General features: G+C 41.8%; 1 protein-coding gene across 7 annotated transcripts in view; it reads left to right on the plus strand.

The window, feature by feature from the left end:
• The first annotated feature begins 3,258 nt into the window (after window positions 1-3,258).
• LOC147151834 (protocadherin alpha-C2-like) overlaps window positions 3,259-21,884 on the plus strand; it is a 185,482-nt gene continuing 166,856 nt past the window's right edge. For 2 of the 7 annotated variants that reach the window (XM_086019024.1, XM_086019114.1), the window contains exon 1: window positions 16,355-18,830. In XM_086019024.1, the coding sequence (XP_085875150.1) occupies window positions 16,491-18,830 (2,340 nt within the window). In that variant the 5' untranslated portion in view covers window positions 16,355-16,490. Of the gene's footprint in view, window positions 5,672-6,959; window positions 9,440-10,936; window positions 13,413-16,354; window positions 18,831-19,437; window positions 21,868-21,884 lie in introns of those variants that run through there. The other 5 variants (XM_086019055.1, XM_086019127.1, XM_086018980.1 and 2 more) reach the window with 4 other exon arrangements.

Raw genomic sequence — 21,884 nt, forward strand, 5'->3', positions numbered from 1 at the left:
GAGAATCGGTGTAAATCATGTTTTGCTTTGGTAGCAGCTTTCACAGCATCCCTCCCCCATCTCCTTCCTTCAGTAGTGACCTGCGGAAAGGAGCTGCGTTGCCATGGCTACGAGCTGTCTGCTCCCTGAAGGGCGTTGTGCCTGGTGCTCTGACGTAGTCCGTCATCTAATATTCCAGCATAAACACAATGCTCACGCACGCGCGTGCAGACGACGGAACATCCTTTCACTTGAGTGTTAATGGAAATCAGTTGAGTTCGAAATGGTGCAGTGTGGAGGGAGGGACGGGAGGGGTTTTACGTTGCAGTATGCGGCAGCGCTTGGGCATGCGCAGATTGATTTGGCCTACATCCAGAAGTATGACTCAATCGTGGAGAGGGGTGTGCCAATTGGATTTTTTTTTTAATGGGCGATATATTTACACATAATATGAATTACATTACAGTATTGATACAATGGTCTACTCCCAATTCAACAATTATTATTAAGGCACTGTTTTTGACAATACAAACACAGACGTGAATGAACGTATAATAGTAGCACATACAAATATTCTCCACGAGAGGTCGCTGTTGTCCACTCTGCACGAGGACAATGATGGGAGGGTACTGGATGGACAGAAATAATATGAATGTACTTCATGCCATATTCCGTACAATTCAGAGGTATTCTGAATATTTTAATCCTTGTGTGATCTCAACATTCTGTTTACTCTCCTTGTCCTATGGGTCAAAAAAGGCCCGCCCTACCAAAGCCCCAAAATAAAGAAACTTAATTTAAATTTAAATCCCAAATCTATTTTGCATGATGAAACAACCTGTTATTTATCAATTCAACACAATTTAATTAATTTTTATCGTGTATTTGTGACACAAACAAACAAAAAATCATCAATGACCATTATTATGCTTTTTTTAAACACAAACCAAATGTCATAACACTTTTCTTTTACACAGAAAATATATATTATCGCTATTATATAAAATGTGAAGTAATTACTTCTGAAGTAATTGTATTGAAAGGGGAAAGAGTAAACAATCTGGAATTATTCATTACTTCTGAAGTAATTATATTGAAAGGGAAAAAAAGTCAACAATCTGGAACTTTTTGTCAGCAGTTTATTCTTTTAATTTTTTTATGAAGTGAATCATAAAAATACTTCTCTGTTAACAAAACAACAAAATGTTGCTTTCCTTTCTGAACAATTTTCAACATCAACTCTATTTAGCACATGTAGGACACCATGTGCGAATGTGAGAATGGGCTTATATATATATATATATATATATATTGCAGGTATATCTAACATGTACGGTGCATTGCTTTTGTCTTGGAGTCTTACTTCCAGGGTCAGAACTTGCATCTTTTCTCTTTTGATTGACCCAGCTGCAACCACAGGTGGATCAAGACAAGATTCAGGTCCCTCAATATCTTCCGAAATGGCTTCAGTGGCCTCTGACTTTTTCAATGTTTGGTGTGATGAACAGGAGAAAGGTGCGTGAAATTTCCTGGACATTAGCAGCTGAATATCTTGTTGCCACTGGAGTCATCCTTATGATGTTTGGATGTTTTGGGAATGTGGGAGGAAACCGGAGTACCCGGAGAAAACCCACGCAGGCACGGGGAGAACATGCAAACTGAAAAGTGAGGCGGACATCCTAACCAGTTGACCACCGCGCCGCCCTATATACATTACATACTTTCCACAAACTGTACAAATACTATTGTGGCTACATGCAACATCTTGATCTTAATTTTTAAAAACGTTTTACTTAGATTCGATGTAAATTTATTTTAATAAGTCCTCCTTGAGGGCGGCATGGTGGTCAACTGGTTAGCAGGTCCGCCTCACAGTTCAGAGGTCGTGGGTTCGATCCCGGCTCTGGCCTCCCTGTGTGGAGTTTGCATGTTCTCCCCGTGCCTGCGTGGGTTTCCTCCGGGTACTCCGGCTTCCTCCCACATTCCAAAAACATGCATGGTAAGTTGATTGGACTCTCTAAATTGCCCCTAGGTGTGATTGTGAGTGTGGATGTTTGTTTGTCTCTGTGTGCCCTGCGATTGGCTGGCAACCAATTCAGGGTGTCCCCCGCCTACTGCCCGAAGACAGCTGGGATAGGCTCCAGCACGCCCCGCGACCCTTGTGAGGATAAACGGTACCGATAATGGATGGATGGATGCATATATAAATCTTGCCAACCTCAATCATGAGATTTTCATTGCTGCCAGGGGGCACTGGCAGTGCAAATGAGAATCTGCTCTCAATTGCCTTACATTGACAAGTAAAGGTTAAGTTAAACAAAAGTTAATTCCTATTCTCTCCGCATGAAAAGACTTTTAACTTTTTTACTCCAAATTAAGAAAACACCCATTATAGAAACAATTATCAAATTGTGGTCTCAGTAGTGGTAAACTTTTTTTTTAGCGCAGATGTCCCTTTAAATGATGTTTCCAAAGCAATTTTCAGTTTCAAAGAAATATGTTTGCAATTCAAATATAAATTAATAGAAGGGCACCTTTTTGGTAACATTTAATAAAAGTATCTCTGAATATGTCCACGGCAACAGTGGTTTTAATTTATAATGTGTGTAATTTATTGTGTGCCCCCAATTTCGCATTCAACTCTGCTAGTTGGTTGCTGAAGCTTAAACATGTCATATGTCTGGTATAATGTTGAAAGCCTACATTCCCCCACCCCCCAAAACTTATTACACTGGGAAGTCAACCTTATTTGTCAAGATTAGCCAAGAATGTCCAATACGGGCTTTAATCTTGCACCACATACTTTATAAATTGGACCAATTAGATGTCAAAAACATTTATTATTGCCACAGAGTCTATGCATGGACAAAAATATGTGAATCTTGAATAAAAGCTCAATCAAAGGAAGGGTATAATCAGGTTCATAAGTGATTTGAGATCTAACGGATATGGTAGTCAAAATGGGATATGAGCAATGCAATTTTTACTGCATGACTTAATTTTTATATACTTAAAAGTTGACTTAAAGTATGTGGAGTATTAGGCATAATGAAATAGTTGAATACATTACTCTGACTTTTATCCCGCTGCAGTATCACGTTATTGACAGTAGGCCGCGCTGTTAGACTATATATGGGAGTGGGTGTAAGTAGCGTCAATTTTCCTCACTTCTAGATTCACCGTCAACCGACAGAGGCGAACCAGCCGACGAGAAACAGCGATCGTTGTTCCAAGAAATTGATTACTCTCTTGAATATTTGATCCGTTATAAAACACTGGAAATACAGCCTACAAGAAATATTTAATAGGTGTGGTTAGGAATCGTCCCTGATTAACAATGGCAAGATGCGTCATGGGAGGACAATGGCTGGAGACATGGATTTCTTTGTGTTTGCCACTGCTAATTGTTTTTCATCCAGAGGGAATCGCTGCTCAAATAAGATATTCAATCCAGGAGGAAGTAAAACTGGGAACAGTGGTTGGAAATGTTGCCAAGGACCTTGGACTGGAAGTCGGGAGGCTGCCGGAGAGAAATCTCCGTGTGGTGTCAGGAACAAAGCAGGAGCAGTTCAAGGTAAATCAGAGAGATGGTGTTCTATCTGTCCACCAGAGATTAGACCGGGAGGATCTGTGCGGTAACACTATGCCATGCGTCACGAATCTCAAAGTGGTTGTGGAAAACCCTCTGGAGATGCATCAAGTCCTTGTTGAGGTACTGGATGTAAATGATAACTCACCGAGATTCCTTGATGATAATTGTACTTTAGAGGTGCTGGAATCCACTGTGGTTGGATCCAAACTCCAAGTGGAGGGAGCCCAAGACTTGGATGTTAGCTTGAATTCCATCCAGACGTACAAGCTGAACCACAACCCGTTTTTTCACCTAGAAACTGAAGAATTTGGTGAGGAGGGGAAGGTGCCTTTTCTTGTGCTACAGCGGCCTTTGGATAGAGAAAACACAGCACAGCAGCAGTTAATATTAACAGCCGCAGATGGGGGAAAACCACCTAAGACTAGTACTATTAACATCACCATTATTGTATCTGATGTAAATGATAACGCACCAGTGTGTGACCATCAGAAATACTCCATTAGTGTAAAGGAGAATGCACCTGTGGGGACATATCTGCTGACAGTGAACGCGTCAGACTCAGATGAGGGACACAACGGTGAGATTGAATATTCGCTACGGAGCAAATTCAGAGGCCTCTCCAGCGTGCCATTTGATTTGAATAAAAAAAACGGGGAACTAACAGTAAAAGGAGATCTCGATTTTGAAGATAGACAAGTCTATGAGTTGAAGGTGTTGGCTGTGGACAAAGGCGCAGTGTCACTGTCCACACAATGTAATGTTGTAGTCCGAGTGGAGGATGTGAATGACAACCGACCCAAAATAGACATAACATCATTGTTGAGTCGCATTGCAGAGGACGCCCCTCTCGGTACAGTGGTAGCGCTGGTGGGCGTTAATGATATGGACTCAGGTGTGAATGGACAGGTGGTCTGCAGCCTGCCAGAGCACTTGCCCTTTGCCCTCAAGTCGTCCCCAGATGGACAATCATACTCTCTTGTCACAAAGGACTTTTTAGACAAAGAGAAAGAGCATGTGTATGATGTCGAAATAACAGCAAAAGATTTAGGGACACCCCCTATGTCCTCTACTAAGGTCATACATGTAGATGTACTGGATGTCAATGATAATAAGCCTTTATTCAATGAAAGCCCTTATACGTTTTACGTGCTGGAAAACAACAAAGCAGGAGTGTCTTTATTTTCTGTGAGCGCCACAGATGCTGATGGGGAAGAAAATGCAGCGGTGACGTATTCACTCCAACGGAAAAGTGACAGTGTGACATCATTTTTGAATATTAATGAGATCACCGGCACAATTTCAGCACTAAAAAGTTTTGACTTTGAGAGGCTGAAAAGTTTCCATTTCCAAGTGGTGGCCACCGATGGTGGAAGTCCTCCACTGAGCAGCAACGTGACAGTGAACGTGTTCATTCTGGATCAGAACGACAACGCTCCCGTCATCCTCTATCCAATCAGCTCCAATGGTTCTGCCGAAGGTGTGGAGGAGATTCCTCGCAATTTGAAAGCAGGAGACTTGCTGACTAAAGTGCGAGCCTATGACGCCGATATCGGATATAACGGCTGGTTGCTGTTTTCCCTGCAGCAAGTCAGCGACCACAGTCTATTTTCTTTGGACCGCTATACGGGCCAGATCAGAACACTTCGCTCCTTCACGGAGACGGACGAGGCTGAGCATCGACTGCTCATCCTGGTCAAAGACAACGGCAACGTTTCGCTCTCGGCAACAGCGACTGTGACTGTCAAACTTGTGGAGCCCAAAGAGGCTTTTGCGGCTTCTGATGACAACAATGCAGCAAAAGTGGACGAGGAGGACAATGTGACTTTTTATCTGATCATCACTTTGGGCTCGGTGTCGCTGCTTTTTGTCATCAGCATCATCGTGCTGATCGCCATGCAGTGCTCCAAATCCACAGAGTACACTTCCAAATATCTGCAAGACACAAATTATGATGGCACACTGTGTCACAGCATCCAATACAGATCAGGAGACAAACGCTACATGTTAGTTGGACCCAGGATGAGTATCGGTTCCACGATCGTCCCGGGCAGCCACGCCAACACTCTGGTGCTGCCTGACAGGAGACACACTCCTGGGGAGGTAAGAAAGACATTTTTTTACTTTGATAAATGCTTGAAACAGATAATATGTGCACCATGTGTGTGCAATTTGATCCACTTAAAACTGTTTTGTCTGCTAACAACAACGATGTTGTTGTGTTAACATTTACTGAATTACATTTTAATCTTTTTGGACTGTTGACAATTTCTGTTAGATGCTGTAGTTGAGGGAAAAACACAGTGTTTCCATTACTCTCCTTGGTGATGAATTCTGACGGTTATTTTAATGACATTTAAGAACGACAATTATGTCTCAATCAGGGTTTCTGCTGCTATGATATCTGAGTGTTGTTAAAATTCACTTTGATGAGAGCAATTTCCAAGCTTTGAGCATTTTACAAGAGACTTGGGAAGCCATTCCACATCCGTGGAGGTAAAAGGCAATTTTTTCCCCGATGTTTTTTAACATGTCTGGTGTATGCTTAGCTGCAATGTTTTATGGTTTTGCTGTGGATCCCTCAATATGGTTGCATGGTAGTGTGATCGCACTGCTGTGTGTTGTGTTTACAAGTGGTGACTGTTTGATCCAAATGAAGACAATAACAAAAACAGTATGAACAAAACAACAGTAACTGGATAACTCAAGATACCAAAAATGACAACTTTAAATCAATTCAACATTAAAAGGCATCACAGCTGAAATATAATTTGACGCATAACCAGATGTGGAGAAGCCACTTGGCACAGGAACAATAAAGGGCTGGGCAACAGAAAGCTTATATGGAAAGAATATAAAACACACTAACAATAGGGACATTTGCAAATTCACAGCACTTTACGCTGATCATCTTTTACATATGTGTAAGAGTGGCTTAGCATTTGAGCTTCCCTCGTGGTCAGTATCTATGTATACAAATACTTCCCTACCAACCTACTCTCTTCACATATCCTTTGGACTGAAAAATGTTTCACCGGTGTCCGTGGTTCTGACACACAGGATTCAGGATTCAGGACAACAACACTGTGATGATGCTGCTGACTTGGTGCAAATTTAAATGTGTGTTTTTAGGTCAAATTTACCATGGTACACAAACTTCAGTTAGTCCTAAACATTTTAGGGAGAGAAAGTGCATTTTGTGGGGCAAGAATTACGTGACAGCAACTCGCAATCACACTGATGCACATTTTATAACCATGTTAATAGTCTCCATGCTCATTACGAATTATAACCACAAGGTGGCAGTGTCATATCAGTATAGAGTGAAGAGCATGAGGCGTCCTGCCCCTTCTGGAACCGTTTTGTTCTCGTCATCAGAGGAGACGGTACCTTCAACAGAGACGGATGTTGCTGCCATTTCAGTCCTTTATTGCATTTACTTTTGGAATATATTTGAGAGAAATATTTAGCCATTTGGATGTTTCATTTTTTTGTTGAAATTTGTATTTCAATGCTGAAATCCATGCTGGGATGATGGGAGCAGCAGGACAAAGGCGAGGTCTCTTTCTCTGCATCGTATTGGTTAGTTTGGAGCAGGTTGCAGCACAGCTCAAATATTCCATCGCAGAGGAAGTCAAAGTGGGAACCGTGGTGGGGAATGTTGCCAAGGATTTGGGTTTGGACATCAGCACATTGGTGGAGAGACGGTTTCGCATTGTTTCAGGTGCGGAGGAGGCTCAGTTTGAGGTAAATGTGAACAATGGCGTCCTCTTTGTGCGTAAAACCGTCAACAGAGAGGAGCTATGTGAGAGCGTCTCACCATGTTTAGTTAATCTGAAATTGGTCGCTGAGAACCCGATGGAAATACATCATGTTAGTATTGAAATTATAGATATTAATGACAATTCACCGACTTTTCAAGACTTAGAGAAGATTTTAGAAATCTCAGAATCTACACTTCCTGGAAAACGCTTTCAATTACCCAGCGCACATGACCCAGATGTCATTGTTAATACAGTGCGTGCATACAAATTAAGCATGAATGAATATTTTAATATTCAAATTAGAGACAGAGGAGATGATAAGATACCCTTCTTAGTGTTACAAAAGTCTCTTGACCGAGAAAAAGATACTGAGCACAAACTTGTTCTTACTGCAGTTGATGGTGGAAATCCAGCAAGATCCGGAAGTCTTAATGTTACCGTTATTGTGCTTGACTCTAATGATAACCACCCAACATTTACGCAAGAAGTGCATTCTGTAACTTTGTCAGAAAATGTGAAATTGGGCACAAGCATTATCAAGGTTGAAGCAACTGACCTCGACGATGGAATAAATGGAGAAGTTCAATATTATTTTGGTGGAGAACTTGAATCTAAAATATATGAAATGTTCAGTTTGGACAAAAACACTGGTGAAATAAGTGTAAAGGGCAAAATTGATTTTGAGAAGGTTGATGTTTACAAACTAGACGTCCACGCCACAGACAAAGGACAACCTCCAATGAGTACCGATTGCCGAGTGATAATTAAAATAGTTGACGAAAATGACAACCAACCCGAAATTGACGTGACATCTCTGTCAAAAACGGTAGCGGAGGATTCAAAACCCGGCACTGTCATTTCTCTCATAAGCATCACCGACAAAGACGTCGGATTGAACGGCAAAGTCATATGTAGCCTGTCAGAAAATGTCCCATTTGAACTAAAACCTTCGTTTCAAGATAACATGTACTCGCTGGTTCTGAAAGACAGAATGGATCGAGAATTAGTGGCAGATTATGACATCACAATCACAGCTACAGACTGTGGTCAACCTCCTCTGTCAACTTTTAAAATTCTGCATGTTGAAGTGTCAGATGTTAATGACAATATTCCAACCTTTATGCAAGGTCCAATCCAACATTATTTGCTGGAAAATAACACGCCGGGGAAGTCCATTTTTTCTGTCACTGCATTTGATAAAGACTTGAATGAAAATGCAGCGCTGACATATCACATTAACAGAGGAGAAGGAAGCCAAGTTCAAATGTCAACATTTTTAAACATCAACCCCGACAATGGTGACATATCAGCGCTGAAAAGTTTTGACTTTGAGACGCTGAAAGGTTTCCAGTTCCAAGTGGTGGCCACCGATGGTGGAAGTCCTCCACTGAGCAGCAACGTGACAGTGAACGTGTTCATTCTGGATCAGAACGACAACGCTCCCGTCATCCTGTATCCAGTCAGCTCCAACGGTTCTGCCGAAGGTGTGGAGGAGATTCCCCGCAACATAAAAGCAGGAGACTTGGTGACTAAAGTGCGAGCCTATGACGCCGATATCGGATATAACGGCTGGTTGCTGTTTTCCCTGCAGCAAGTCAGCGACCACAGTCTGTTTTCTTTGGACCGCTATACGGGCCAGATCAGAACACTTCGCTCCTTCACGGAGACGGACGAGGCTGAGCATCGACTGCTCATCCTGGTCAAAGACAACGGCAACGTTTCGCTCTCTGCAACAGTGACTGTGACTGTCAAACTCGTGGAGCCCAAAGAAGCTTTTGTGGCTTCCGATGTCCAAAGTGCAGCAAAAGTGGACGAGGAGGACAATGTGACTTTTTATCTGATTATCACTTTGGGCTCGGTGTCGCTTCTTTTTGTCATCAGCATCATCGTGCTGATCGCCATGCAGTGCTCCAAATCCACAGAGTACACTTCCAAATATCTGCAAGACACAAATTATGATGGCACACTGTGTCACAGCATCCAATACAGATCAGGAGACAAACGCTACATGTTAGTTGGACCCAGAATGAGTATCGGTTCCACCATAGTCCCGGGCAGCCACACCAACACCCTGGTGCTCCCTGACAGGAGACACACTTCTGGGGAGGTAAGAAAGACATTTTTTACTTTGATAAATGCTTACAACCGACATCATGTGCACCATGAGTGTGCAGTTTGATCCACTTAAAACAGTTTTTCTGCTAACAGCAACGATGTTGTTGTGTTAACATTTACTGAATTATATTTTAATCTTGGATTGTTGACAATTTCTGTTAGATGCTATAGTTGAGGGGAAAAAAACGGTTTCCTTTACTTTCCTTGGTGATGCATTCTGACAGTTATTTTTATGACATTTAAGATCGACAATTATGTCTCAATCAGGGTTTCTGCTGCTATCATATCTGAGTGTTGTTAAAGTTCACTTTGGTTAAAATAACTTACAAACTTTGAGCATTTACAATAGTCCTTGAAGGCCACGCATTTGTGGATGTAAATGGAACATTTTATCAATTATATTTTTAACAGGTCTGCAGTATGCGTAGCTGCAATGTTTTATGGTGTTGCTGTGGATCCCTCAATATTGTTGTGTGGTAGTGTGATTGGACTGCTGTGTGTTGTGTTTACAAGTGGTGACTGTTTGATCCAAATGAAATAATAACTACAGTATGAACAAAATGACAGTAACCGGACTACAAAACAACAACTCAAGATACCAACAATAAAATTGACAACATCAAATAAGTTCAAAAATAAAAAGCACCACAGCTGGACAATACTTTGACACATAACCAGATGTGGAGAAACCACTTGGCTAAACCCTACAGGAACAGGAAAGGGCTGGGCAACAGAAAGCAGATATGGAGAGAACAACAGATACACTAACAAGATGGACATTTGCACATTTTCAACTCTTTACCCATACTGTATTTTACTTCGCTTGTGTAAGAGTGACAGAGCATTTGAGCTTCCCTCATCGTCAGTATTTATACATATACTTGCCTACCAACCGATAATTTCTTCACATATCCTTCGGACTGAAACAATTTCACCGCTGTCCGTGGTGCTGAAACATTCTGGACAACACTATGATGATGCTGCTGACTTGGTAAAAATGTCAATTTAGTTTCCAGTGGATCTTTTGTCAGTAGAGTACAATTAAGCATTGGTTTGTGTGACTCACTGAACGTTGGTGTTTGGATTGAATTGTATATACTGTTTTGTGGGCTGCAATCTACAGATTTAAATTCTGATTTGAGAGGGATAATTGTTTAATGGGTTGGATTTTAAATGAAAAAGGGGGGTGATAGAAGAGGATTGTAGGGCAACCACAATATCTACCAAATTAACTACAGTAGACAACCTTCAGTGAGTGATGTCCTAAACATTTGAGGGAAAGTACAAGTACATTTTGTGGGGCAAGAACAATGAAACAGGAACTCACAATCACACAGTGCATATTTTATAGACATGTTTATAGTCTCCATGCTCATTACGAATTATAACCACAAGGTGGCAGTGTCATATCAGTATAGAGTGATAAGCATGAGGCGTCCTGCCCCTTCTGGAACCGTTTTGTCTCGTCATCAGAGGAGACGGTACCTTCAACAGAGACGGATGTTGCTGTCATTTCAGTCCTTTATTGTCTTTACTTTTGGGAGACATTGAAGAGGAATATTTAGCCATTTGGATGTTTCATGTTTTGGTGGAATTTGTGTTTCAATGCTGTGATCCAAGCTGGGATAATGGGAGCAGCAGGACAAAGGCGAGGTCTCTTTCTCTGCATTATATTGGTTAGTTTGATGCAGGTTGCAGCACAGCTCAAATATTCCATCGCAGAGGAAGTCAAAGTGGGAACCGTGGTGGGGAATGTTGCCAAGGATTTGGGATTGGACATCAGCACATTGATGGAGAGACGGTTTCGCATTGTTTCAGGCGCAGAGGAGGCTCAGTTTAAGGTAAATGTGAACAATGGCGTCCTCTTTGTGCGTAAAACCGTCAACAGAGAGGAGCTATGTGAGAGCGTCTCACCGTGTTTAGTTAATCTGAAATTGGTCGCTGAGAACCCGATGGAAATACATCATGTTAGTATTGAAATTATAGATATTAATGACAATCCTCCCGCTTTTCAAGAGGAAGAATTCATTTTGGAAATATCTGAGTCCATTCTTCCAGGTAGACGCTTCCAGTTACCAATTGCACATGACCCAGATGTTGTCACTAACACAGTGCGTATGTATAAATTAAGTACAAATGAATATTTTAGCGCACAATTTAGAGAAATAGGTGAGGACAAGGTGCCACTTTTAGTTTTAGAAAAGCCTCTGGACAGAGAAAAACATTATGAGCACAGACTTGTTCTGACTGCAGTCGACGGTGGGAATCCACCAAGATCTGGAAGTCTTAATATCACAGTTAAAGTGCTTGATTCGAATGATAACCACCCGACATTCACACAAGACGTCTATTCTGTAACTTTATCTGAAAATGTGAAACCCGATAAGAGCATCATTCAGGTGGAAGCTACTGATCTAGACGATGGATTAAACAGTGAAATTGAATATTACTTTGGAGGACAACTTGATTCCAAAACCTATGAAATGTTCAGTTTAGATAGAAACACTGGTGAAATAAGGGTAAAGGGCCAAATAGATTTTGAGAAGGTTGATGTTTATAAATTAGATGTCCATGCCACAGACAAAGGACAACCTCCAATGAGCACCTATTGCAGGGTGATATTAAAAATAGTTGATGAAAATGACAACCAACCCGAAATTGACGTGACATCTCTGTCAAAAACGGTAGCGGAGGATTCAAAACCCGGCACTGTCATTTCTCTCATAAGCATCACCGACAAAGACGTCGGATTGAACGGCAAAGTCATATGTAGTCTGTCACAAAATGTCCCATTTGAACTAAAACCTTCGTTTCAAGATAACATGTACTCGCTGGTTCTGAAAGACAGACTGGATCGAGAATTAGTGGCAGATTATGACATCACAATCACAGCTACAGACTGTGGTCAACCTCCTCTGTCCACTTTTAAAATTCTGCATGTTGACGTGTCAGACGTTAATGACAATATTCCAACCTTTATGCAAAATCCAATCCAACTTTATTTGCTGGAAAATAACACGCCGGGAAAGTCAATTTTTTCTGTCACTGCATTTGATAAAGACTTGAATGAAAATGCAGCACTGACATATCACATTAACAGAGGAGAAGGAAGCCAAGTTCAAATGTCAACATTTTTAAACATCAACCCTGACAATGGCGACATATCAGCGCTGAAAAGTTTTGACTTTGAGACGCTGAAAAGTTTCCAGTTCCAAGTGGTGGCCACCGATGGTGGAAGTCCTCCACTGAGCAGTAACGTGACAGTGAACGTGTTCATTCTGGATCAGAACGACAACGCTCCCGTCATCCTCTATCCAATCAGCTCCAATGGTTCTGCCGAAGGTGTGGAGGAGATTCCTCGCAATTTGAAAGCGGGAGACTTGGTGACTAAAGTCCGAGCCTATGACGCCGATATCGGATATAACGGCTGGTTGCTGTTTTCCCTGCAGCAAATCAGCGACCACAGTCTGTTTTCTTTGGACCGCTATACGGGCCAGATCAGAACACTTCGCTCCTTCACGGAGACGGACGAGGCGGAGCATCGACTGCTCATCCTGGTCAAAGACAATGGCAACGTTTCGCTCTCTGCAACAGCGACTGTGACTGTCAAACTTGTGGAGCCCAAAGAGGCTTTTGCGGCTTCCGATGTCCAAAGTGCAGCAAAAGTGGACGAGGAGGACGATGTGACTTTTTATCTGATCATCACTTTGGGCTCGGTGTCGCTGCTTTTTGTCATCAGCATCATCGTGCTGATCGCCATGCAGTGCTCCAAATCCACAGAGTACACTTCCAAATATCTGCAAGAAACAAATTATGATGGCACACTGTGTCACAGCATCCAGTACAGATCAGGAGACAAACGCTACATGTTAGTTGGGCCCAGGATGAGTATCGGTTCCACCATTGTCCCGGGCAGCCACGCCAACACTCTGGTACTCCCTGACAGGAGACACACTTCTGGGGAGGTAAGAAAAATACATTTTTTACTTTGATAAATGCTTTTCCTTTTGAATGCTGTAGTTGAGGGGGAAAAAAACAGTGTTTCTATTTCTTTCCGTGGTGCTCCATTCTGATGGTTATTTTTAGGATATTTAATATCGACAATGATGTCAAAGCAATTTCCCATCTTTGAGCATTCCACATAGTCCTTGGAAGCTATTCCACATACTGTATGTGGAGGTAAAGGGCACATTTGTTCAATGTTTTTAACAGGTCTGCTGTATGCGTAGCTGCAATGTTTTATGGTGTTGCTGTGGATCCCTCAATATAGTTGTGTGGTAGTGTGATTGGACTGCTGTGTGTTGTGTTTACAAGTGGTGACTGTTTAATCCAAATGAAACAATAACTACAGTATGAACAAAATGACAGTAACTAGGATACAAAACTACAACTCAAGATACCAACAATAAAATTGATAACATCACATAAGTTCAACATTAAAAAGCATCACAGCTGGACAATAATTTGACACACAACCAGATTTGGAGAAACCACTTGGCTAAACCCTACTGGAACAGGAAAGGGCTGGGCAACAGAAAGCAGATATGGGAGAATACAAGATACACTAACAAAACGGACATTTGAAAATGTTCAACTCTTTACCGTTATCATCTTTTACTTCCCTTGTGTGTAAGAGTGGCTGAATATTTGATCTTCTTTCATGGTCAGTACGTATTTCCCTATACCAACCTACTTTCTTCACATATCCTTCGAACAGAAATTATTTCAGGGCGGCGCGGTAGTCGACTGGTTAGCAGGTCCGCCTCACAGTTCAGAGGCTGTGGGTACAATTCTGGCCCCAGCCTCCCTGTGTGGAGTTTGCATGTTCTCCCCGTGCCTGCGTGGGTTTTCTCTGTGTACTCCGGTTTGCTCGCACATTCCAAAAACATGCATGGTAGGCTAATTGATGACTCTAAATTGCCCCTCGGTGTGATTGTGCGTGCAGTTGTTAGTTTGTCTATGTGTGCCCTGTGATTGGCTGGCAACCAGTTCAGGGTGTACTCCGCCTACTGCCTGTTGATAGCTGGGATGGGCTCCAGCACACCCGCGACCCTTGTGAGGATAAGCGCTTTTGATAATGGATGGATGGACTTAAGACGTAATTATTAGTTCAACACCATTTTTAATGGATGGATGAAACTAGGGCTGCTCGATTAAGCGATTTTGAACCGTAAGCGAATATTCTGGCTAAAACAATGTTAAAACCGGCAAATCGGCACGTTCAATTTTGTTATTTTTGGTGTATCTAAGCCACCGTAGTTTCCTCTGCAGTTCCGCTTCCTCCCGTGCGCAGTCCGAAACAACGACAACATTCATGGCTATACCGGCAATTCTCCTATTTGCGCAGGCAAGTGAGCGCTTAGTTAATAAATGGGACAAAAGTAGATCTGTAGTGTAATGTGTGCCCCGCATGTACAATACAACCCGTGAGCAAGTAACTCAATGTCTGAAAGTCGTCCCTTTTTTTTTCTCCTCTACAACGGACCTCTGGTCCAGTCGGACTTTGCATCCGTACTTAAGCTTGACAGTGCATTGTATTATTGAGTGACAGTTTTGCACTAATCATTGATTTATGTTTAAGACCAGGGAGAAAGATGAAAGGCTAGTCACTAGCTGGTTGGCAAAATGACTTTCTGACAGACTGTTTGGTTTACAGACTTGACTGTCTACCTTCTCTCATGTTGATGATTTCGTTTCAGATGGTATATGCACTTTCTTCTTTCATTATTGGTTTAATTAAGAACAGATCTGAAATCTATTGTGTAAGTAAAATGCTGTTAATCCCAATGGATTGTTCTGTGTGTATTAAATTAAATTGACTGGCATTTTGAGTTTAAAGAAAGAAAAAATACGTTTAAATAAAAGACATTCAAAATACTTCATTTTTCATTATTTTTTTATTCTACAAAGAAATTGTAATTGTAAAATCGGGTTTGAGAGAAAATAATCAGGATTTTTCTTATTAGGCAAAATCGAACAGCCCTCGATGAAACTATCTCATGCTGTCCATGGTCCTGAAGGATTGTGGACAACAACACTGTGATGATGCTGCTGACTTGGTGCAAATTTAAATTTAGGTCCCAGTGGATGTTTTGTCAGTAAGATTACATTTAACCCCTGTATGGTGTTTGGGTCTGTGGAACCCGTGCTCAGTTTTTATCAAAAGAAAAAGAAACACAAGGCATATCTGAAACCTTCTCCTCATGGTGATAATGCACTGTTATGGGATTTAGAAAAACAAAACAAACCAACATTTTATTTGAAAAAAAAATGGGTGGAAAATTAATTCATAAATGTGATGTAATAAAGGTAAAGGGCAAATATTAATAAGGTTTGCCATTCATATGACTTGCAATTGGGATGTAGTAAACATCAGTTAAGTATTTCAACAGAAAATTATTTGATTGTGTTGTTTTGAAAACCCAACATTCTAGCTGGTTCACTAAACCCATTAACACTGACTAAGTAACAAAAATACGAACACCACACAAGGGTTAAGCATTGGTTTTATGACTCACTGAACATACTGCTCTGTGGGCTGCAAGCTACAGATTTAAAATCTGATTTAAGAACGATAAATATTTAATTGGTCTCCTTCTAAATAAAAAAAGTACTGTTAGTAGAGGATTGTAGGGCAACCAATATATCCACCAAATTAACCATACAGACAACCTTCAGTGAGTGATGTCGTAAACATTGTAGGGAAAGAAAGTACATTTTGTGGGGCAAGAACTACGTAACAGACACTCACAATTATACTGTTGCACATTTATTATATAGTCTCCATACTCATTACCAATTATAACCACAAGGTGGCAGTGTCATATCAGTATAGAGTGATGAGCATGAGGCGTCCTGCCCCTTCTGGAACCGTTTTGTTCTCGTCATCAGAGGAGACGGTACCTCCAACAGAGACGGATGTTGCTGTCATTTCAGTCCTTTATTGCCTTTACTTTACGGATACATTTGAGAGAAATATTTTGCCATTTGGATGTTTCATGTTCTGGTGAAATTTGTATTTCAATGCTGAAATCCATGCTGGGATGATGGGAGCAGCAGGACAAAGGCGAGGTCTCTTTCTCTGCATCATATTGGTTAGTTTGGAGCAGGTTGCAGCACAGCTCAAATATTCCATCGCAGAGGAAGTCAAAATGGGAACCGTGGTGGGGAATGTTGCCAAGGATTTGGGATTGGACATCAGCACATTGCTGGAGAGACGGTTTCGCATTGTTTCAGGCGGAGAGGAGGCTCAGTTTGAGGTAAATGTGAACAATGGCGTCCTCTTTGTGCGTAAAACCGTCAACAGAGAGGAGCTATGTGAGAGCGTCCCACCGTGTTTAGTTAATCTGAAATTGGTCGCTGAGAACCCGATGGAAATACATCATGTTAGTATTGAAATTATAGATATTAATGACAATTCACCCATTTTTCAAGAGAAAGAATTCATTTTGGAAATAGCTGAGTCCACTCTTCCAGGTAGACGCTTCCAGTTACCAATTGCACATGACCCAGATGTTGTCACTAACACAGTGCGTATGTATACATTAAATACAAATGAATATTTCAGTGCAGAAATGAGAGAGAGAGCTGAAGACAAGGTGCCGTTCTTAGTTTTACAAAAGTCTTTGGACAGAGAAAAACATTCTGAGCTCAGACTTGTTCTGACTGCAGTCGACGGTGGGAATCCACCAAGATCTGGAAGTCTTAATGTCACAGTTAAAGTGCTTGATTCGAATGATAACCACCCGACATTCACACAAGACGTCTATTCTGTAACTTTATCTGAAAATGTGAAGCCCCATAAGAGCATCATTCAGGTGGAAGCAACTGATCTAGACGATGGATTAAACAGTGAAATTGAATATTATTTTGGAGGACAACTTGAGAGTAAAATATATGAAATGTTTAGTTTGGATAAAAACACCGGTGAAATAAAAGTGAAGGGCCGAATTGATTTTGAGAAGGTTGACGTTTACAAATTAGATGTCCATGCCACAGACAAAGGACACCCACCAATGAGTACCGATTGCCGAGTGATAATTAAAATAGTTGACGAAAATGACAACCAACCCGAAATTGACGTGACATCTCTGTCAAAAACGGTAGCGGAGGATTCAAAACCCGGCACTGTCATTTCTCTCATAAGCATCACCGACAAAGATGTCGGATTGAACGGCAAAGTCATATGTAGTCTGTCAGAAAATGTCCCATTTGAACTAAAACCTTCGTTTCAAGATAACATGTACTCGCTGGTTCTGAAAGACAGACTGGATCGAGAATTAGTGGCAGATTATGACATCACAATCACAGCTACAGACTGTGGTCAACCTCCTCTGTCCACTTTTAAAATTCTCCATGTTGACGTGTCAGACGTTAATGACAATATTCCAACCTTTATGCAAAGTCCAATCCAACTTTATTTGCTGGAAAATAACATGCCGGGGAAGTCCATTTTTTTTGTCACTGCATTTGACAGAGACTTGAATGAAAATGCAGCGCTGACATATCACATTAACAGAGGAGAAGGAAGCCAAGTTCAAATGTCAACATTTTTAAACATCAACCCTGAAAATGGCGACATATCAGCGCTGAAAAGTTTTGACTTTGAGACGTTGAAAAGTTTCCAGTTCCAAGTGGTGGCCACCGATGGTGGAAGTCCTCCACTGAGCAGCAACGTGACAGTGAACGTTTTCATTCTGGATCAGAACGACAACGCTCCCGTCATCCTCTATCCAATCAGCTCCAATGGTTCTGCCGAAGGTGTGGAGGAGATTCCCCGCAACATAAAAGCAGGAGACTTGGTGACTAAAGTGCGAGCTTATGACGCCGATATCGGATATAACGGCTGGTTGCTGTTTTCCCTGCAGCAAGTCAGCGACCACAGTCTGTTTTCTTTGGACCGCTATACGGGCCAGATCAGAACACTTCGCTCCTTCACGGAGACGGACGAGGCGGAGCATCGACTGTTCATCCTGGTCAAAGACAATGGCAACGTTTCGCTCTCGGCATCAGCGACTGTGACTGTCAAACTTGTGGAGCCCAAAGAGGCTTTTGCGGCTTCTGATGTCCAAAGTGCAGCCAAAGTGGACGAGGAGGACAATGTGACTTTTTATCTGATCATCACTTTGGGCTCGGTGTCGCTGCTTTTTGTCATCAGCATCATCGTGCTGATAGCCATGCAGTGCTCCAAATCCACAGAATACACTTCCAAATATCTGCAAGACACAAATTATGATGGCACACTGTGTCACAGCATCCAGTACAGATCAGGAGACAAACGCTACATGTTAGTTGGACCCAGAATGAGTATCGGTTCCACGATAGTACCGGGCAGCCACGCCAACACTCTGGTGCTCCCTGACAACAGACACACCTCTGGGGAGGTAAGAAAAAACAATTTTCTCACTTTCTTACAATTCAGTGATTGAAAAGATTGCGTAAAATATTCCCCACTTAAGCCGTTTCACTGCTTTAACGATTGTTTCACCACAAGTTTCAATCGCAGTATAGAGGAGTATCAACTTTTCTAATAGATGGTTTTGTGATAAGTTAGAAAAACTGAAATGTTAGCTAATAGGCCTGATTTCTTGCATTTAGTTAAATTTAAAAAAAACATTTTATTTGGGACAAATTGATGATTTAATTTATTTACATGCTTTGCAAATCACACTCAAGCATCTGTTTTCGTTTATCAGAATTAAATCACTACAGTAATTTAAAATCAACGATAATTTTGGAACAAGAACACTTCTTTCCATGTGGTAGATGTGGAATTCACATCTAATTATTATAGTTAGATATTGGCAATAATACCAAGTTATGTGTCATTTATTAAATGGCGGAATTGTTAACGGTCCCTAATCGGCCTGCAGTCTGTGGTTTTGCGCCTCTTGGTGTCAGTGTAACATAAAAAATCATGGACATAGCGTCCCTTCCCTGGATTTCTTTTGTTTGAGGCTGACAAAATCTCGGGCGGCATCTGGACGGAGTTCATCCGAGATTCTGGTTGGAGCAGCATCACATTTGGCAAAAAAATGACTTGGATTTGAGCAATCATTTACACGCATTTTATGCAGCTGCATTTTGCTGTCGGAGATGGAGGACCGGGTTCTTTTTCATTTGGCTTTGCTTCTGTTGCTGGCAAGACGGGGTTCGGCAGAAATTCGCTACTCCATTCCCGAGGAGGTTAAAGATGGGACAGTCGTGGGGAATGTTGCAAAGGATTTGGGCCTTGATATCAGCTCTCTGGCTGATCGACGGTTCCGAGTGGTTTCCGAATCGAAGGAGGCCTTTTTTGAGGTAAACCAGCACAACGGGGTGTTGTACGTGAACAAGAGAATAGACAGAGACGACTCGTGTCAGGGCAGCGGCGCCTGCCTTTTTGAGCTCAAAGTCATCGTGGAAAACCCATTGGAAATACATTATGTCGTTATAGAAATCTCCGATGTGAACGACCACTCCCCCGTTTTTATTGAAAAAGAGCAAACGTTTGAAATAGCCGAGCACACATTGCCCGGTAAACGTTTCAAGCTGCATGCAGCGCATGATCCTGACGCAGGGATGAACTCCATCCGCGCATACACTTTGACGTCAAATGCATTTTTTGAAGTCGATCTTCGCCAGAGTGGTGAGGATAAAATTCCATTTTTGGTGTTGAAGAAACATCTGGACAGGGAACAAAAGGCAAAACACTCGCTGGTACTCACAGCGGTGGATGGAGGGAAACCACCAAGATCGGGAAATCTTAATGTGTCCATTATTGTACTCGACAGCAATGACAACAGACCCATGTTTAGTGAGGATATTTACCAAGTTACAATAGCAGAAAATATTGCGATTGGTAAATCAATATTCAAAATAAACGGTACAGACCCAGATGAAGGTATTAACGGGGAAATTGAATATAATTTTGCAAAGGCACTAAACAGAAATGTATATAGTGTTTTTGAAATTGAGAAATTGACTGGGGTGATTAGAGTTAAAGCAAAAGTTGACTATGAAGAAAATGACGTTTATAAACTAGACATTGAGGCTTCAGACAGGGGAACACCACCTTTGACAGGTGAGTGTAGAGTCATTATAAAGATAAGCGATGTGAATGATAACTTTCCAGAAATAGAAGTGACGTCACTGTCAAATACAGTGCCTGAAGACTCAAAAGTCGGGACAGTTATTTCCCTCATTACTGTGAAGGATAAAGACTCGGGTGTTAATGGCAAAGTCCTCTCTACCATATTAAATGCTGTCCCTTTTGAATTAAAGCCATCCTACAAAGAAAACATATTTTCAGTTGTGACTAAGGACTATTTGGACAGAGAGGAAGTGTCTCATTATGAAATCACAATAAAGGCCACTGACTGTGGTGAGCCTCCTTTATCAGCTGTAAAATCGCTCAATATTCAAATATCAGATGTGAATGATAACAGTCCACACTTTGAGCAAAACCCTCTTGAGTTTTATTTAACAGAGAACAATGCGGCTGGAAATTCAGTATTCTATGTCAGTGCAACAGACAAAGATATAAATGACAATGCAGCTATTTCATATCACATTGTCAGAGAGGGACGCCTGAATGACATCATGTCTTTCCTCAATATAAATGCTGAAAATGGACAAATATCTGCGCTAAAAAGTTTTGACTTTGAGACGCTGAAAAGTTTCCAGTTCCAAGTGGTGGCCACCGATGGTGGAAGTCCTCCACTGAGCAGCAACGTGACAGTGAACGTGTTCATTCTGGATCAGAACGACAACGCTCCAGTCATCCTGTATCCAGTCAGCTCCAACGGTTCTGCCGAAGGTGTGGAGGAGATTCCTCGTAATTTGAAAGCAGGAGACTTGGTGACTAAAGTCCGAGCCTATGACGCCGATATCGGATATAACGGCTGGTTGCTGTTTTCTCTGCAGCAAGTCAGCGACCACAGTCTGTTTTCTTTGGACCGCTATACGGGCCAGGTCAGAACACTTCGCTCCTTCACGGAGACGGACGAGGCGGAGCATCGACTGCTCATCCTGGTCAAAGACAACGGCAACGTTTCGCTCTCGACAACAGCGACTGTGACTGTCAAACTTGTGGAGCCCAAAGAGGCTTTTGCGGCTTCCGATGTCCAAAGTGCAGCAAAAGTGGACGAGGAGGATAATGTGACTTTTTATCTGATCATCACTTTGGGCTCGGTGTCGCTGCTTTTTGTCATCAGCATCATCGTGCTGATTGCCATGCAGTGCTCCAAATCCACAGAGTACACTTCCAAATATCTGCAAGACACAAATTATGATGGCACACTGTGTCACAGCATCCAATACAGATCAGGAGACAAACGCTACATGTTAGTTGGACCCAGGATGAGTATCGGTTCCACCATTGTCCCGGGCAGCCACGCCAACACTTTGGTCCTCCCTGACAGGAGACACACTTCTGGGGAGGTAAGAAGAACCCATTT

Source organism: Filicampus tigris, chromosome 2 (genome assembly GCF_054856515.1).
Source record: "Filicampus tigris isolate MCC_2025a chromosome 2, RoL_Ftig_1.0, whole genome shotgun sequence".
In the NCBI taxonomy this organism is placed as follows: Eukaryota; Metazoa; Chordata; class Actinopteri; order Syngnathiformes; family Syngnathidae; genus Filicampus; species Filicampus tigris.